Source organism: Furipterus horrens, unplaced genomic scaffold, assembly GCF_987537825.1.
Source record: "Furipterus horrens unplaced genomic scaffold, mFurHor1.1.pri manual_scaffold_8, whole genome shotgun sequence".
In the NCBI taxonomy this organism is placed as follows: Eukaryota; Metazoa; Chordata; class Mammalia; order Chiroptera; family Furipteridae; genus Furipterus; species Furipterus horrens.
In genome coordinates this window covers 31572494-31592426 of record NW_028327178.1, presented here as the reverse complement: position 1 = coordinate 31592426, position 19933 = coordinate 31572494, and the positions used below count along the sequence as shown (strand labels likewise).

The 19933-nt window shown below is 34.6% G+C and overlaps 1 protein-coding gene and 1 long non-coding RNA gene across 3 annotated transcripts in view; one reads left to right on the top strand and one right to left on the bottom strand.

Moving 5' to 3' along the window:
- Positions 1–1066, bottom strand: part of LOC150002698 (uncharacterized) — a 41972-nt gene extending 40906 nt beyond the window's left edge. The window contains exons 1-2 of one of the 2 annotated variants that reach the window (XR_016512720.1): positions 1005–1066; positions 465–624 (exon numbers count right to left, since the gene is read on the bottom strand). This is a non-coding gene — a long non-coding RNA (uncharacterized LOC150002698). The remainder of the gene's footprint in view (positions 1–464; positions 625–1004) is intronic. The other variant, XR_016512719.1, reaches the window with a different exon arrangement.
- Positions 1067–1995: 929 nt separating this feature from the next.
- Positions 1996–19933, top strand: part of DSG1 (desmoglein 1) — a 38293-nt gene continuing 20355 nt past the window's right edge. Inside the window, exons 1-7 of the mRNA XM_090285678.1 lie at positions 1996–2198; positions 11339–11374; positions 11647–11778; positions 12970–13125; positions 14734–14878; positions 17631–17797; positions 19529–19663. Coding sequence (XP_090141804.1) covers positions 2154–2198; positions 11339–11374; positions 11647–11778; positions 12970–13125; positions 14734–14878; positions 17631–17797; positions 19529–19663 — 816 coding nt within the window. The 5' untranslated portion in view covers positions 1996–2153. The remainder of the gene's footprint in view (positions 2199–11338; positions 11375–11646; positions 11779–12969; positions 13126–14733; positions 14879–17630; positions 17798–19528; positions 19664–19933) is intronic.

Here is a 19933-nt window from a genome sequence, read left to right as displayed (position 1 = left end):
ATCATTATGCAATTTAGTAACTACTGGCCACATGACTTTAGATTTAAATTAACTAAAATGAAATTAAGTTAAAAATTCAGTTCCCCAGTCATAGCAGCCACATTTAAATGCTCAAGAGCCATATATGGCTGATAGCTACCATATCAGAGAGCAGAGATAGTGAACATTTCCACATTTCAGAAAGTTCCATGCAGCAGTACTGTACTGAGAATGTTAAACTGAGTAGGAAAGAGAACACAGCAGAGGAAGAGGTGAAGGAGGAGAGATGGTGATTCGTAATATCCCTTTCCCGTTTGTACTTAATTTCACTAGTTCTCACGTGACGGTCAAGATAGCCGCTGCTCTGCAACATTGGGGTCTGCCACACCCCCTCCCAGAAGGGTGCTGGAGAGGTTGCTGCTTCACAAATGCTCTAGTTAGTTGGGATTGTTGGAGCAGGGCATTGAGTTAGAGGTGGAACCAACCTTGGTCTTGGAAGAAGAGGGCCTGTGCATATCCTAGTGCCATGCCCAGAATTCAAGGTCAGTAAAGCATTCACTTGCCATTGAAAAGCTGCAAGAGTAGGTTCCTTCACCTCTGGTGTCCAGTGAGTCTTGAGTCATTCATGGTCATACAATCCTCCTGCTGATACAGTACATGGCTCAGCCTAAGTCATGGGTCGGCATTCACTTTCTGTCTTACTCCACTAATCAGAAATCTGGCCTGTTTCCTTTTATTTTATTTATTCATATCAACCAATTCTAATGATAAGCATTCTTACTCACTGCAAGTAAAAATAGGCAGCCTATCTCTTCCCTCTAAGTTTCATGATGAACAGCATGATATTCAAACCTCTGTTGAGTAAACTTTTTTGTCACACACCTGCAGTGAGATGACAGCATTTTCTCTTTTCTAGGACATTTTATCATCTTTTTGGTCATAATCAACTTATACAATCCAATAGACCTTTTGTTCCAGACCGCCATCAAATTCCACAGACTTCCTGCCACTCACAATATTCATACCTGACATTGGGAGGTGAAGAGAACCTATTCCAGGAACACTGTCAAATGCTGCCTGCCCTGTGGGAGTCACTATTTCTCAAACTCAGGGCTGCTCAGTTTCTTATTTGCATGTGTGGGCAGCCGTTTCTTCAGTGCATTCCCCATGTTCTAATTGGCTCACTATACAGATTCTTGGCTCTGTGCTTGGGAATCATCACTGACTTTTAACCCACCTCACCTGAAGAGCAACTTCTGTGTGTCCATTAGTATTTCAGGCACAGATCTTAATCTTAAAAATTATCAACAGGATTTTAATTGGAGGTTTTGATTGTTTACCTTTAATCTGACTTAGTGATATTTTCATATTTTTTTTACTGCACTTGAAAAAGGCAAAACTTGAAAGAGAGAAAAATTGTTGGGGAAACAGAAGATAATCAGTTAGAGAGGAAAACAGAGACTTCCTGGACTTAGGCTGGTCACTTGAAGGCAGAGGACCTTATAATGGTAAGTATCAGAGTTTTGCTGGTATGAACTGATGTTTGGAAAAATCCTCAGTCTTAACATTAGCAAATTTTCTGGATCATAAGAACAACTTTGAAAATAACTGGAGATTTCCTAACATCCACTGAAATGGAAAGGTTATAATTTTCTACCATGACTGGGGTGTCTGGCTATGAGCACAGGCCAGATAATCCTCTTGGAATACAAAAGCTTACAGCCAGACTCCACTTGCCTTTTCAATATGAAAAGAAGCTAAACAACCTGTGAACAGAGCATAGGGTGAAAAGCCCCTAGCACTTGTATCATTCTCTACACTGATCATTTTAAATGCCTGCCATGAAAATCTTCAGTCAAGAAGTGAATCTGCCACCCCCTACAGAGCTGCCTTTCAGCTGGAAGAAGGGTGTGTCCCTAAGCTTTTACCTGGGAGCAATGATGATCTTGTCAAGCATCTTCAGGAGACAAGCCCCAGTTTTTAGGGTGGGGATCCAGACTGGTTATACGTACCTTCAGTCCTTCTCCCAGCAGAGGCAGAAACACCGAAAGCCTGCATGTAGGAACATCTACTGAGAAGTTATTTTGATCAGACACCAGCTGAGTGGGAGGAAAGAAAAAGAACAGAGAAGAACAGCACTCTCCTGGTCCTGGATGTAAGAGCCCCCAGCAGCGATGGTCTGGCACTTCAGAACTGCGGCAGTGCTGTTCATTGTTTTGGTAAGTGGAGTCTGTTCAAAACCCTTCAAATTGTTCTTGTTGTCAACAAGTGAGAACTTTTTAAAAATTATATTTATTTATTTTTAAAGCAAGGGGACGAGAGGGATAAAGAGAAGGAGGGGAACATCGCTGCGAAAGAGAAACAGCCATTCATTGCCTCTCATACGTGCCCTGATCCGGTACCAAACCACCACCCAGAAAGTGTCCTGACAAGGAACCTAATCCAAGACCTTTTGCTTTGCTAGTTGATACCCAACCACTGAGCCACATTGGTCAGGGCGACAAAAGAGAACTTTTAGACAATGTTATTTAATGTTATTTCTAAAGTAAACCCATTAAGAATTTATGTTAATGACAAGGTGATTTTATGACGTAGATTTTTAAATAGTGTTTCTCTCTTTAACTGAAGACTCAAGATCATATTAATGCATCAGTGTCAACTCATCCTATGACATCTCTGACATCAGAGTCATTGCTAAGCCATTCTGGGAAAATACTGAATTAGGGGAAGTCAGTTCACTTTTTAATAGCACTTTGTTGTTCAAATTCTCTTTTGCAATTGGACTTTTAAAGTAATATCACAGACATGTCTTGATTTTTAATCTAAACATTTTTCATTCCTTGGCTATCTTTGCAGGGCATATGTAGTGCTATGGTTCATATTTGTTTCTACCTGCCTAAATTTTAAACTGGGTTGTTGGGTTTCTGTAATGATAAATTAGATCTTTGATTTAAGGTTAGTTTTAATTCAGTTTATTAATTATGGCACATCATAACCAGTGGACTTAGTTGTAATTGGGTATAAATAAGCTGGTAACTATAGTTTCAAGTTCCCCTTTAAACATGACCTCTAATCCATGGACTTTTTAATGGATCTTTAGGATCAGTTGATATAACTTGCATTATGGCAGGGCTTAATGAGCATTATAGAGTATGTCATTTGAACAGAGGAGCATTTGTACATTGTGAAATAATAAAATACTTTTATTTATAATTTTACATAAATTTGATCTATTAAAGCCTTTTATAGTTCCAGGTGATTAAAGTTTATGCAGATGTTTATGTACATTCATAAGTCTATAAGATACCTTATTTCCTTATATTTATGATTATTTTTAATTAATTATATTTTATAAAATTCCTTTAAACAGCCACTTTTCAATTAATTATTCTTCAGTAAAATGTATCTTTTTTAAAACGTTTTATTGTTGTTCAACTATAGTTGTTCCAATTTTTCCTCCATTGCTCTCCCCTGCCCCACCCACCTCACCCTACCCCCACCCCCACAGTCAATCCCCACTCTGTAGTCTGTGTCCATGGGTCCTTTATACTTGTTCCTTGGCTAGACTCTCCCCGTTCTTTCCCCATTATTCCCCTCCACTCTCCCCTCTGGTCACTGTCAGTCTCTTCCTTATTTCCATGTCTCTGGTTATATTTTGCTCATTAGTTTTGTTCATTATGCAGCTCTTATAGGTGAGATCATATGGCATTTGTCTTTCGCCCCCTGGTTAATTTCACTTAGCATAATACTCTCTATTTCCATCCATGCTGTCACAAAATTTAGGAGTTCATTCTTTCTCTCTGCTGTGTAGTATTCCATTGTGTAAATGTACCACAGTTTTTTGATCCACTCATTTACTGATGAGCACATAGGCTGTTTCCAGCACTTGGCTATTATAAATAATGCTGCTATGAACATAGGGGTACATAGGTCCTTTTGAATTGGTATTTCAGGATTCTTAAGGCATAATCCCAGCAGTGAGCTCACTGGATCAAAAGACAGTTTCATTTTTAGTTTTTTGAGGTAACTCCATACTGTTTTCCACAGTGGCAGCTGCACCAGTCTGCATTCCCACCAACAATGCATTAGGGTTCCCTTTTCTCTGCATCCTCCCCAGCAAAAATGCATCATTTTATCAAAATCGTGTATCCTTATTCAACTTTCTCTCTTTGTCCAGAGGTTTGTGGGTATTTGTACTCTATTTTCTGAGTCTAGATAAGTTTCTTTGGTGTGGATAATTTGTTTCTTTGTTTCTTTGTTTGGTTTTTGCCCTATTTTACTTTGGAATCAATCACAAGTTTCCTGTATGCCTTATGAAAATTATTTCTCAAAGAACTTATGCTATGATGAATTTAAATATTTCACTTTTATATTATTGTAATATTTTTGTAAAACATATCAGTTTCTAATATTTGGAAAATCATAATTTATTTTCACTACTAATTTAACCAGATGACTTAGATAAATAAACTTTGGAGTTGTGCAGTCTATTTTTGCTTTAAAATACTTTAAGTTCTTAAAATTAACTACCATAGAAGACTCTTCCCCTTACTTTTCTGCTAGCCTCCCTGTGAATGTTTGCTTTTATAAAAAGAAAAATAAAAAGAAAACAAATAGAAAAGAAAAATATTATTGTAAAGCCTTTATATTCTTCTCTGCTCAAAGTTGAGAAGTGAAAACCCACAGTAGGGAGCAAAGTTGGACAATTTTGAATACCTTTGAGACATTTAAACTGGTAGTACCTTTAATTAAAGTCCATTTGAGGACTGGGCAGCCATCTATTTGCAAATACGTTGTGTAGTCTGCTCAATATACCTGAAGGAATAGACCTTATTCAAATCAATGGGTTAGAGCTGGGAAAATAAAAATGAAAAGCTTGCTCTTACAGTGACCAGCATTGCCATGTGATTATTCTATTATTTAGACAAGTCTTTTGGACAGAAAACAGTTAACACCTGTTATAACACACCAAGCCAAGTAAATGTTATTGATTCTGAGTTTATTTTTTGTTTCCATCAAATTAGCATTGGGGGAGTGGGGATTCTATGTCGGAGAACAAAGTTACTTATGCACCAAAATATATAAGATGTCTCTGAGAATGTTTGTGACAATGGTATAAGGTGAGGCATGGTCACTGCGGGAAAGCAAAATAGAACCAGTAGAATTTTCATAGTTCTAATGATTTCTAAAACTTACTCGTAACATTTTCAGGTCCAGTGAGTACAAGCAATACATTTTCAAGGTGTCTTTTTCTGTAGAGCAAACTTCTGCAGCAAAGAACTCAAATAAATTTATTTTTAACTAGCACTAAGAATGATCCAGTTTCTTCAGTACATCATACCGCCTAGCTTCTTCAATTTCTATGGGTAGTATTTCTTTTCCAAAAAAGCCCTGTGACCACATAATAAACTAATTCCACATTTTGACTTAGCTAAAATTATTCAGTATTTAAGCAGGAGTTTATCTGAGTATTTCTCAACACTTGGGCCTAAAACACAATAAATAATACAGGAAGGGCAAAAGTAGGTTTATAGTCATGAATATTTGAAACACATAGTTTATTCTTGTATTATTATTTATTAATTATTATATTATTTACTTGAATTAAGACAGTAAGCCTACTTTTGCCTACCCCTGTATATACTTTATTACATAGTTCATCAACTTATTTGAACTGGACATCTTAAATACCCTAACTGTGTTCACTGATTCATAAAGCAAAGGGAAGATTAACAAACTCTTAGAGACTGAACAGAAGACAAGCAAAAAAGAAGATTCTTTATGATTTCTTGAGCACATATTATGATCTATAATAGATATTAGTATGTCAGTAAATATTTATTAAAAATGAAAGCAGTATTTCTGTTTATCTGTTTAATAAAATTTATAAATTGTAGTTAAGCAAAATCATTTCCATTTATATGGTGCTCTTAACTGCAGATTTCACAGTACATTTAAGACCAGCATCTTCTTTCCCCTTTATGAAAATGGACAGGACACATTTATCACCTTTTGATTAGTTATCATTGCCGCAGAGGAAGAACATTTTGCCTGATCTAGGCAACAGAAGAAGCTAAAGCACTAAAAAGTGCTGCCTTGATAAATGAAGGCTTGGACTCGGAGAGACAAAATACACCTATTTAACAGGGCTCATGAACCTAGAAAAATAACACTCTGGAGTATACCCAGAGCACTGAATCTCTGATAACTCCTTCTTCACCACACATTCTCCAAGGACATTGTTGCTGAATACCCCCATGTCCTAACAGGCACTGCCTAATTTACAAGAAGGAGGCATGCTTGGCATTGCAGTTAGACTCATGGGGTTCCCATCCACGAGGGAACACCCTTACAGGATGCTAGGTCAGGCCACCCGTGCTGATTATGCTTGGCCTAAAAATTCCTTTAATGGACTTCCGCAGAGCCATTTAAATGCCATTGGCTGGTGATCCTGCCCCTAACTGGTCTGTGAGAATAGAGCTCAGTGCTTTACATTTGTCCAATGAAAAGCCACATCTACAAAAATTAATGGCTGCCTATTGCTCATAAAATTACTTGACTGTAAGTTATATGAGGGCAGTTTCTGTCTGATTCACTTTTGGACCTTTCATAGTGCTATGTACCAATGCGAGATTGCTCAATAAGTGTCACCAATGCAAGATTGCTCAATAGGTATCTAATCATACCACACAGAGTCATCAGAAGGGAATTTTGGGGTAGTTTATATTTCCCTTCCCCACACACTTCAAAAAATTGTCAGAGTATTAAACCAGCAAGTAACCATGTTGAGTTTCCCTAACACTTACTTTTGTGATTTGGTATTACACTTAGTTTACATTTCATCTATGGCTTATCACAATAGTTTTAGCACTTAAGCCCTTTAAAGGTCTTAATACAGCCATGGACCCACATAATACACATTCGATATGTATTTTTCAAATAAATGAATAAACCAATGAACAAATAAGAGAAATCAAACTATCAAGAAGTCGACTCCAGACTGATAGCTTTTGTGCAAGTAATAAAAAGGAAACATAAAAGAGAAGGCTCTTGAAGAAGAAAATTATTATATTTTATATTTGTCTCAAGTTCATTCTTTCTTGTGATGTCTATAAGAGTTAAATACCTTAGAATTTGATGCTTAATCAAAACTGCCATGGAACTAGCTGGTAGACCACTTCACGATTATTAAATGCAAGAGGTTTTCCTTAAAGAGAAAATAAATTACTACTTGCAAGACCATTTTTGTTATATGAAAAGAAATGTAAAACTCAGTATTAAAGGAAAAGAAGTAAAAATGAATAAAATTAAAGAATCATTGAAATTAGCATGAAACATATCCTTTGGTTGTTGGATTTGTTATTGTTTTCTTAATATGTGGATTAGCTTCTAAAATAGAGATGAATTATTCACTGCTCTCATTATTTGTTAAAATGGGATTTAGTCACATACAGAAGAGGACTGAGTCACTTACCCCAATGCCTGGGTCCAGAGAACAAGAGGATGAGGGGTACCCAATGCGCTTGACTACCCCTGCATTCATCTCTGAGTAAATCTCCTTCACAGCCTCCACAGAATGTATGCCCAAATTATTTTGGTAACCAAACCACTCCCCTGATTACCAAAAACCTTACCCTTACCCTAGTTGTGGATCATCCAGTATGATGTTCTCTAATTTCCCTGCCCTAATCAATTGATTTTAATCTCCATTATTTCACTCTTCCTTACTCCCTATCTTCAAAGCCCTTTCTTTCCACCTCTTCCCTCCTGCTCATCACATACCTCCAGCAAGTACTTTCTCAACCTCTCCTGTTTTAAATTTTAAAAAATTCCTTTTCTGCCTTCATAACCCATGTCTACTTCTCCCCAAATATCTCCCTGTATACTTCATCTTATTATACTATCACTTATGTTTCTTTATATCACTAAGTTTCTCCAAAAAGTGGCATCTTTATGTTGTCTTCCCCTCACCTTGTTCCCCACTCCTTGTCAGTCAGGAAGGGACTGTTCCTTCCAATTGAACGCATTTTCCTGAAGGTCACGGAAGACCTCAGGAGTTTCTCAGGATTCACCCTGCTCAACTTTTGTATATCCTCTGACACTTGTTCACAATCTGTCTTTCTATTCTCCTTCCTTAGACATCCATGACATTACATTACATTTTTCTCCTATTTCTTTGGCCACTTCCTTTCTATCTCTATTTTTGTTTGTTTCTTGTTTATTGTCATGGTTCCCAGTAATATAAATATAGGAAGTTCCCTGGTTTCATCCTCAGTCATGGACTATTTCTTTGCTACATTCTCTACTTAGAAATTTCAAATTCTTTCATCATTTCAACCACTCTACCTGAGTAGGTGTCCCTCAAATCTATGCATCAGGCCCAAACTATTGTTCAAGATGCTGAAATACATTTCAAATTGCTGAACATCTTCACCATGCATTTCTGTGGCATCTCAAACTGGATGTGTTCTAACCTGCTAAATTCTGCTTGTGACTTGTTCCTGATTTCCTAGTTTAAAACTGCAATGGTCTCATATTCTCCCTGCCTTCACGCCCACATGCTACTTGTTTTCAAACTCTGTCAGTTTCAGCCCAGCTGTATCTCTCCCTTGATCTTTCCCAGTCTGTCTGCTCCTCCTCATATCTGGACTGACTTGATGCAGAAACTCAACTGCTCCTTGCCTTAATCACTGCCTCTTCCCACCACCCCCGTCAATTGTTGTCAGAGTCTTCTTTTAAATCCACAGTCTTATCATGTCTTTCCCATGATCAAGAAACATCAATACAGTATTTTCCTACTGCACACAGAGATTTGGTGTTAGAGTTCAAAAGGTAACTGTCTATAGTCAATGCCTGTCATTTTATGAATGAGTAAACTAAAGTTCAAAGTATTTAGCAAGTACATTGAACATTTTCTAACCCTACCTAATGTTCTTGTTATCTCATTATTTTGCTGTTAAAAGCCAAAGAGTAACTTTGTTTCAGAGTATATTTTAGACTCTGAGCAAAAAGCAATGTGGATATGTCAGCACAACATATTTTTAAGCAGACCTGGCAGTTTTTAAATTACAAATCCAATTGAGAGACTGACTATGAAGTGAAAGCTACCCAGTCTTCTGCTTAAGTTGCCTCTCATGGTAAAAAGAATGACCCAGTTTCATAAAGTGAGAAGGTTAGTGGCCTCTGGTGTGGTTCTCCAGAACAAACAGCGGCACTGACACTTCAGTGTGGGAAGGGAGGTGCAAGAGAGAGAAGAGACGAATATGTCATCCTGTAGCTATGAAGAATAGGCTTCCACTCAGACAAATGAGGTATCCCCACACCCGCATCCAACACCCACAGATCAGGCAAATAATATTCCTGTGTTCAAGGTAGCAAGAAGCACACAGCTGCATTATCATCATTTCAATTCTGCACCTAAGTGGGACTCTGCAATAATATTTTGGTTACTTGTCCAAACTGTTTGGGCCATTTGCTTCTCTTCCTCTCCCTCTTCCCCAGTATGACTATTACTGTTGTGATTATTATTGTATGCAAGATTCTGAATCACAAGAATAATATGAGATTAAATTAAAATCCAAATTTACTCTGAATTCTCAAAATTGTAATATCAGTTTTCTGTAGCATATTTTATTTAGTAATTTACATAAAATAGAATATCTTGTACTTGATTGCTAAACCCACTCCTCAAGCTCATTTAGGCTGAATTGTATTGGATTGTATTTAGTTATTAATACAGAAACCTCAATCTCCTCATCTGTAAAATTAAGATAATTATAGTGTTGACCACATGTACTTGCAAAGATTAAATGCATGGATTTCTCTCAACATGTTGTCTAGTACTTAGTTATCATTTACTGAATTGTAATGATGATAAATATAATCATTAACATCAAATATATACCATGAATATATAACTCTTATAATAAAAATATTATCTTTTTTGAACCTCTCATATTAACCATAAATACAAATTTTCTTGAATTATCAGTTATAGTGATTTAAAAATATGCACTTAGACTTTAAAATTTATTTTAATTTAATGGTGAAATTAAAACTCACTATAAAAAGATACTATATTTTGTAATTGCTATTGTCAGTATTTTATTAAATGCAAACCAAATTTCATTTTCTCTCTAATACAATGTTTGTTTATAATAACAGTTTTCATACTTTGCAATTCTAAAAATAATTCAAGTCAGTGTTAAAATGTGACTTAGAGACAATTAAAAACTAAATATTTACACTGTATTTATTAATTCTAAGTGCAACCTAAAACTAAATAAATGCAAGCTAGCTTTTATATCCACACCTAATTTTTAGATAAATATTTTACAATGTCTTAAGTATGCTGATATACTAAACTTAGTATAGGTGTTTGTGTTTTTAGGAATGCATCTGGCTTTTAGAGAAAAATAAGTTAAATTACCCTGATTTAACACTATAAATTTTATGTAAAGCTCAAGGCCATAGCTGAGCTGAAACTGGCAGAGCTCTGTTTGACTAGCTCACTTACAATGCAAGAGAAAAAACTAATGGAAGTTGCTTACCCAGCAACTTGTCCTTGCACTCTGAAATGTATTCTCATTGCTATGGGAGGATGCATTTTTCTCATTGATTTTGTTTATTGTGAACACTAAATCATCAAATATGAGTTAATTTTTACATAGAGAAAATTATTTGTTTTTTTATCTCTATTGTATTTTTCCATTGCAATAGAAAAAATATATTTGTTTTTATCTTAGAACTTTGTATTCTCATATTTCAAAGCAAGTAAAAATATATCACTTTAGATTTTCAAAAACAATAGAAAATCATCCATTTAGAATAAGAATGTAAAGAAGCAAATATGTCGAAGCTTTCTGGATACTTTCAGCTTTGTATTCTTTCTTCATCCCAAAACATTTTTTTCTATTTCCACTTGGGTCTACTCAGATGCTAAAACTACAGTCAAAAATTTAGCATCATAACTTATTGTTGAACATCATTAAATATCTCCAGCTCTTCGGGTACAAGATTTACTAAAAGAATCTGAGTTTCCAGCCCTCATCCCTACTAGATTCTGGCTTCAAATGTCATAGCTCATATGATTGCAAATACCTGCATCAGCTAAGAATGAAAACAAAAGTTAAAAATGTTAAAGGAATAAAAGAAGAGGAAAGCTGAAAAGTATAAACTAGAGGAGAGGAATCATTAACGTCATTATCAGACTGGAGAGATAATCCAGATCCACCTGCTATCTAGACTGAGAAAATAGTTATAATGACTCAGATTTGTTTTTGTTTTTTTTAATGATTTTAAAGCATAAATTGTAAAGCCTTTATTTAAAAATTATTGTGTTTATCATATTTTTTTACAGGTGGTGGTGGAAGTTAACAGTGAATTTCGAATTCAGGTAACATATAGCAAATTTTTTTGAATAAAAAACAAAGAAAATGGTTTAGGAGTAATGACATATTTGTGCCGCCCCCTCCCCCCCGCCCCCCGAAGTTCATTCTTATCAGTAAGGTTAAAGTTATGTTGAAATTAATAGAGTATCAAAATTACTAATCTTCCCAAATAAGCATCCTTTCAGACATTACAATTACCCCTCCCGCAATTCTGTAGTGCAATGAGAATTATGCATAAAAGTTAATAAGTACAATTACTCTACCCTGCCCATTCAAGGTAAGAGATTATAACACTAAAAATGACACCATCAAGTGGCATTCAATCCGAAGGCAAAAACGTGAATGGATCAAGTTTGCTGCAGCCTGTCGTGAAGGTGAAGACAACTCAAAGAGGAACCCAATAGCCAAAGTAAGTATCAACCCCAAAACATAAAATCAAAAAATCAGAATGGATGAAGTTAAAGTTTCAAAAGAACGCTTTAAATATTTTATGAACATATGTCACTGAGAAGTTATGATGTAAAACAGAATAGTCATTCAAGTTATGAAATTTGAAGCCATTAAAAGGATAAATTAAGAAATTTAGGTACTCATGTAAACAGTTAAACATTGACTTACCTTACTGGTGAAATTAATACACATGATCATGTGTTACCCTATCTCTAGATTTTAAAACTATAGTGATTTAAGTAATGAATTTACCACTCAGCACATTTACAGAAAGTCTTTCAATGTGTGCTTTTTCTTCCTCATAATCTATTAGAATTAAATTCTTCCTTTTGGTTTGTTTATGAACATTCACAAAGTACACTCTTTTATAATCATTTTCCTTTTACTTCCCCTTATGTCTTTGAACACACACGTGCACGCTCAAAAACACATTCCCAGGCACAGATTTACTCATATACAAACATATATACTACACTGACACACATTCAAACATAACACCTCCACATGATAAACACAAAGGACACTCCCCATACAATAATTTATTTCAAAATATAATACTGTCCAAGTTACTATAACCATTTATTTAAAGTGGTCTCCTTACTTTCCAGAAAAAACATCCTCCCCATTTTCAGAAGTAAGAGCTGCTATACAGTCAGATATTTTTTCTCACCTACATAAATCCACCTCAATCTTCTAAAACCACATTTAAAAATATTTTTGAATTGGAAGATCAAGGTTACATATTAACAACACTGGTCTACTCCCAAGATGGCAAGGAGTTCCCTGCTTTAGACCTAGTGCTAGCACAGAGCCTGAAGATCATATGGTCAGATTGTAAATGTTGAATGAATGACTGAATGAATGAATATATAAATGATGATTGCATAGACTTAGATGCATTAGGGTGATATTTTTTTTTTATTTGTTAGAAATACAAAACAATTTCTTCTATTACATTAACAGTTATCACTGAAAATCTAGAGTTATTCTACTGTTCCACTTATCTAGGAAAATAACTCTCTACTTCCAGAACTTCCTCCAACATGGCAGAAACAGAACACTCAACGCCTCTCAAAAAAGACAGCTATTATATGTGAAACAAAACAGACTTTTTTGCATCCTGTAATATTTTCAAGTGTTCTTTCCACAGATTCATTCAGATTGTGCTGCAAACCAGGAAGTTACATATCGCATCTCTGGAGTAGGAATTGATCAACCACCTTTTGGGGTCTTCATTATTAATCAGAAAACCGGTGAAATTAACATAACATCCATAGTTGATCGAGAAGTCACTCCGTTTTTCATTGTAAGTGGGTGCACTGTCAATATTTATATTCAGGCCTATATTATTTTTGGAATATCTTAAACTCAGCTCATACTTCACTTTATTTCAAGAGTCTCAATATAGTTATTATTGGTTTTCTCTTAATTCATGAGCAGCTCTTACCCAGAGACATGCAGAGAAGACTGAGAGACAGAGGAGTGTTTCACTTAAGTTCCTTACCAAACATGCTAACCTCTAGTCTGGCCCCAGCAGCAGGCTAGAGTATTTGTGTAGAAGGGCAATTACTCAACTTTTACTTCTTTTTCTTTAATTAATTTCAGAATGTTGGTCTCTGCTAATTCCAATGCTAAGTGATGATTCTATAGCTACTATAGGAGGCTTCTCTGTGTGAACATACTTTAGTATAAATGCACATTGCTCAAGCTCACCTGAGCACAGAATGTGCCTTGGAAAGACTTCAGCTCCTCTTTAACAAGATCTTACTCTATTCCTTACAGTAGCTGTTACAACGCTTAAGTGCTTACTCTTCAAACCCTTAACTTCATTTCAATTTTAAGCAGCTGACCCTGTGACCAACTTCCTTAAAAAAATCAAGGCTCTCCATCACAAACTCCTACAATTAATTCTCCCCACTTGCACAGAAATGTTCTACAATAAATCCAAAAGCAAGATTAATTTTCTGTGTTTTTAAAAATATACCTCAGGAGTTTCCATTGTCCCATAATTACCTGGCATTCAGGAACCTTATTCTATCACCTTTGCATTTTCATGTTTCTTCTGCCTACTCTGTGGGTTGTTTCCATCATGGTCAACATTTGTTAATACTTAAACTTAAAAATAAATAAAGAAAACCTTCCTCAATTTTTGACCTCTTCTATCAAAACCCCATCCATCCATCTCCAAAAATGCTTTCAGACAGTAATCCACGCTTGCTGCTTTCACTCATACAGCTTGTCTGTATTCCTAAGACTATTTTAATTCTTTAGTCTTCTATTCCAAATTTATATTCCTGCCTTATTTCCCACAATGTTTCCCAAAAAACTCTAAATCAGCATACCAGCCTATTAACTTTTATTAAAGCACAATGAATTTTATAAGAAATATATCAAAGAGGTAAAATAATATACATTGTACTTATGTGCACACCTCATAATAAAGACAATCCAAGCACCCACATAGCCGCCACCTAGCTTATGCATGCTAGGTTTTCGAAGCCCCCAGGTGACTCTCCTTCACCTGAGCTCCAATGGTCCCTCTGCCTAATTTCAAGCACTGTAATTTCATCCCTTTGTTTCTTTCCTTGCATGAATTCTTTCACTTGGAACACCCTGCCAACTCCCAGCTCCACTTGTTGAAGTTCTCTTTCAAGATCTACCTCAATCATCACATCATCCTATGGTATCACAATATTTTTGTTCTTCCTTTTGGAACTGATCATGTTACTTCTCTCAAACATATTTTGAGTTCATGCTTGCATCGCCTTATTTATTATAAGTACCGCTTGTGCTTAGACTCCAGTAGGAAATAAAGTCATATTTTTCTTTTAGTTGCACAGTTGCTAGTGGTGTGCAAACAAAGTAAAAACTTAATATTTTTTCATCACGTAATTCTTCTTCTTTCTTTTTCCAGATCTACTGCCGGGCTCTAAATGCACAGGGCCAAGATTTGGAGAGGCCTCTTGAGCTCAGAGTTAGGGTTTTGGATATAAATGACAACCCTCCAGTGTTTTCTATGTCTACTTTTCTAGGACAAATAGAAGAAAATTCTAATGCAAGTAAGTAATCAACTTGATTAAGTAAACAAGAATATATTGGCTTCCAGATCATTCTCAAGAGCCAGTCAACTTGAGGTTAAATTATGTCAATGTCCCACATCACAAACGTAAGAGATAATTATAAAAAAGCATGCAGAAGAGAGAGGCGTGAGGAATTCCCATAAAGGCTTTCCCTCCCGGCAGAAGCAGCTCCAATCTGTCATACACAAGGAGCAACCTCAAAGTAGTGAGACTGTTTTCTCACGTAATTCACAGACCTGCTCTGTCATAGATTCCTAAGCAAAAATTCCAAAAGAATTTTGCACAATGTTGACAGGGGCCCTGGGTGGAGAATTTAGCCTCCCAGCCTGACAGTTTTTGAAGTACTATATCATCCACTTTTATTCATATTGCTTTTTTAAATCTTTCCTTTTTAAAAAAATTTTAATTACTTTGAAGTCACCCATAGAAATCACTTCCTGGCAAATCATTCTGTGGCCATAAACTTCAAGTGCTTTAGTTGACAGTAAACAAGTGCAAAATAAGTATTATTTCTTATTCTTCTCTATAAGTGTTGTGTGTGTCTGTGTGTTTTGATGGCTTTTTAGTCAAGTCACTGACTTTATGTACTTAAAATATATTATAAACCAAATCCTGTTTGGCCACCATGCACATTTAAAGCTGAATGTCTCCAGTGGTGCAAGTTGAGGGGCACCAGAAAATCTATAACTAGACAGAGCATTTACACTCCAAAGGTATGATGGCCTCCTTGTGATTACTGTAAATGGCAACATTTTAACTACCAAATATTAAGTCACTTGGAAGGCGTAGTATATCAACTGCCTAGCACACTATTGAAGATTGTCCTACATGTATTAAAAACAGTAGAGATAATTTTCATTTGAATTTAAAACTTACCATAGTTACTTTTATACTTTTAATGGTATAACTTCTTAGAAATTTTTAAAATCCTGATATTTTACTTTATTCATTAAAATATCATTATATCTGAAACTTTAAAATATCATTTTTAAAAATGTGTTTTGAAAACATTCACACAATATAGAAAGTAAAAATGGAATAGAAATTTGGCTTTTTTGTCTTCACTAGCAAGTGCTATCATAAGTAAATAGACATATTAAAACATGTTTTTGGAAACTTAGTATACAATGTGACCTTTATTTAAACATATTTTGAACATATTTTTATATTAAGAAATGTAGATTTCTTCAATCCTTTCGACAGTTGCATCAGATTCCTTGTATGGATGTATCACACAAATTAATTGCTTTTAAAACAGTTTAAATGATACTGAAATGAATACAGATGGTTATTGAAAGAGAAAGAGGGAGATGGAAGATACTCTAGTCATTTGTGGCTATAGAACACAGTTTGTGTTTAAAGTAGTTTGAGGGTAGAAAAGAATTCAGTCACTTGGAAGGGGTAGTATATCAACTGCCTAGCACAGAAGATTGTCCTACACATATTAAAAACAACAAAAATAATTTTCATTTGCATTTAAAACTTAACTTACCATAGTTACTTTTAATATTTAAGTGGTATAACTTATAAATAAAAAAATATATTTATATTTTACTTTATTGACTAAAATATGATCACTGTATTTGAAACTTTCAAAAATATCATTTAAAAAATGTGTTTTGAAGACAATCACACAATACAGAAAGTAAAAATGGAATAGAAATTTGGCTTTTTTCTCTTCACTAGCAATTGCTATCATTAGTTACTTAGGTATATATGTTCTATAGTTATGTAGAGATATATAAACATGTTTTTGGAAACTTTTCTACATATTAATACACAATGTGAACTTTTATTTAAACATATTTTGAATATATTTCTATATTAAGAAATATAAAATTTTCAATCCTTTTGATACTTGCATCAGATTCCTTGTATAGATATAGCACAATTAAATACTTGCCTTTTAAAACATTTTTTAAATGATGCTGAAATGAATGCACACAGAGATTGAAAGAGGGAGAGAGATGGGATTACTCTAGTCATTTGTGTCTATAGGACGCGGATTGTGTTTAAAACAGTTTGAGGGTAGAAAAGAATTCTAGTTCAAGAACACTGGCAGCTTTTCACATTTCTGGTGTACTTCATCAAAACTGCTTATAAGATTAATGGTAAAGATGAGGGATAGGACAATGTATGTAGTTAAACAAGCATCTCTTTAAAACTTTTAGGTACATAACACTAAACTAGGGACCATCCAAAACAGAACAATAATATATATTTACTGAGTATGCATTATTCAATAAGAACATGATATAATTTTCTCTCATTAAGCTGATTAATCCTCTCATGAACTCAAAGAGGATGGTGCCATTATCATCCCCATTTACAGATGTGGAAACTGAGGCCAAGGTCATATATCGAGAAAGTGCTAGAAACTGCTATGAAGTAGAGAAACTATTGGTCTGGCCTTAATATCATTTTATTTCACTAAAGCAGCCTTAAAAAAAAAGCATTATATTAGAATAAGAAATTGAAAGGCAGAATAAAACATGTCTTTGTTTTCTAACTATCAGCAATACCTAAGTTCTTGGTAAAATGTGGTCCCTTGTTAATGCAAAGGTATAGAAAGGAGCTAATATGTGAATACGTTGAAGAAGTAGGTAGGAAAAATGGTAGCGTCCACATTATATGAATGAAGTAATCCTAACCTCTTGTTGGAAATGTAATATACTATACTGTAACAAAAATGCAAACTGTCCACTTGCAATCACTTTTCCTTGATTTTTAGATACACTGGTGATGAGACTCAATGCTACTGATGCAGATGAACCCAATAATTTGAACTCAAAAATAGCCTTCAAGATCATAAGCCAGGAACCCTCTGATTCACCCATGTTTATTATCAACAGATACACTGGAGAAGTTCGAACAATGAATAACTTTCTAGACAGAGAGGTAATTTATTTTTCTTTTGTTCATAGAAACTGATTCTAAAAACAAGAGTACCTAAGAAAGAAAAAAAGTATATTATATTTAAAATTTTTGATAATCTATTCTTTTCACATAATGGTAATGACATATGAAATATCTTTAAATAAAAATATGGGGATTCCTCATATACATCTTATAATGTCATTTTTTAATTTAATCTTACTTAGTTAATATCGCTTTAAATTGAGAAAACTATATTTTGAGAGCATATAAAATATGCATTAAGTAGAAGCAAAAGCTCCATTTATTAAAAGAATAAGTGAGTTCTATAATAAGTGTAAATTGTAATAAGTGTAGTAAGTGTAAAGAACATTTGGCATTATATCACCCATCTTGAAGAGCCTCAATGCATGTGGACATGATCAAGGATCCAAGAATTTTTACAGGCTAATAAACTGGTTTATCTTCTTTAACACAAGTGTATTTTAAGCTCATTTGACAACAATACTTTTTTTTTCTTCCTATGTCACACCTACTGACAGCATATTGATTACTTTGGAAAATAAACCACAGGACAGATTAATGGATAGAAATTAAGCAACATTCAGATCAATGTTCTCATTTACAAATAAAAAAAAATAATGATTGTTATTAAATTAGAATCAGCATTACATGGTTTCTGTCATGCCATGTGGTCCCATAAGTTAATGTAAAAATATCAACTTTTCATTATTTTAAAAATATTAATAGAATATAGCTGACCCATATGTATTGCAGGGATATAAATGAGGAAGTTTTATTTTCTAATTAATACTCAATTAAATTTTGTTTTAATCATTATAGTTACTTAAAGATGACAATTTCTTGTTAATGACCTAGAAGTTTAGAATAAAGCAGATTATTTTTACACTTCTTAATGATCCAAATACCATCAGATTCTAAGTTACCTATATTTCCTTTTATACGTGGTTGCAAATTACAATCAGAAGAAATGGACTACAGTATTTAGCTCTTTCTCAAACTTTCTTAAAGAACCCAATAAGTCCTTCCACGTTGAAAGAATTTTAGCGATGAAGAGCTCTAAGAGGTGAGGAACTCTGCATTCACTGCATGCCACCAGAACAGATATTCTTAACCCGGGGTCTAAAGAGAGACCTCGAGATGTCTCTTAACTATGAATCCTCTAAGATTATATCACAGTTTCAAAAGAGAATGCAGTTATGCATGTGTCTGGAAAAGGAGTCATAGATTTTACAGCATCTAATAATTTAAGCACCATTGAGTAAAATCAAGAAGACAGATCATCAATAATTCCACTGTCATAACCTGCTACCCCTAACCCGGAAAATGCAAACCATTTGTTATCTCTTTATTCCCCCACATGCAGGGGCTGATTATCAAACATGTGGAATTTTTAAGTCAAAATTCTTGATATAACTGAATCTCTCCTCTCTGATCTTTTGACCCACTTTACCCTTTATAAACATTTTCAGATTCTGAGAATAGACTAAGGAATGAGGCCTTTAAGAAATGTTGCTTTTTTTAAAATGAGACTGAATAAATATTTTTGTGACTAGAAGTGGCAACTTTCAAATTGATTCATGTGAGATTTGTGAATTTTCAATAATCTGTGTTTTCTTTATCACCACCATAGATTTATGTAACTTTTGAGCCAACAATGTAAAAGAACTTTGCATGAGACAGACAAAGGACTGCCTCTGTCATCTGAGATGTTGTTTGTAATGTGTATTTTAGCAATATGGCCAATATTCACTTGCGGTGAGAGGCTCAGACCGAGATGGCGGGTCAGATGGTCTGTCAGCAGAGTGTGAATGCAGCATAAAAATCCTCGATGTCAACGATAACATCCCATACTTGGAACAGCCCACTGTAAGTATTTGTCTTTGAAATTAATTATTTTTAATTCACACATTCTAACATTTGTTTGAACAATCCTGTTTACAGATGTGTATGTTATCCTTAGTTACATACAACTAAAATGTAGATGTGTACTTCATATGTGCTTGTTTATACAATGCACAGGGACGAGTATGTGAACAATGAAGAGTCTGGCTATAAACACAGATCCCTTTCCTAAATAATGAAGAACTATAAACATTTAATATCAGTCTAGTATAGTTCTCTCACTCACATAATTTG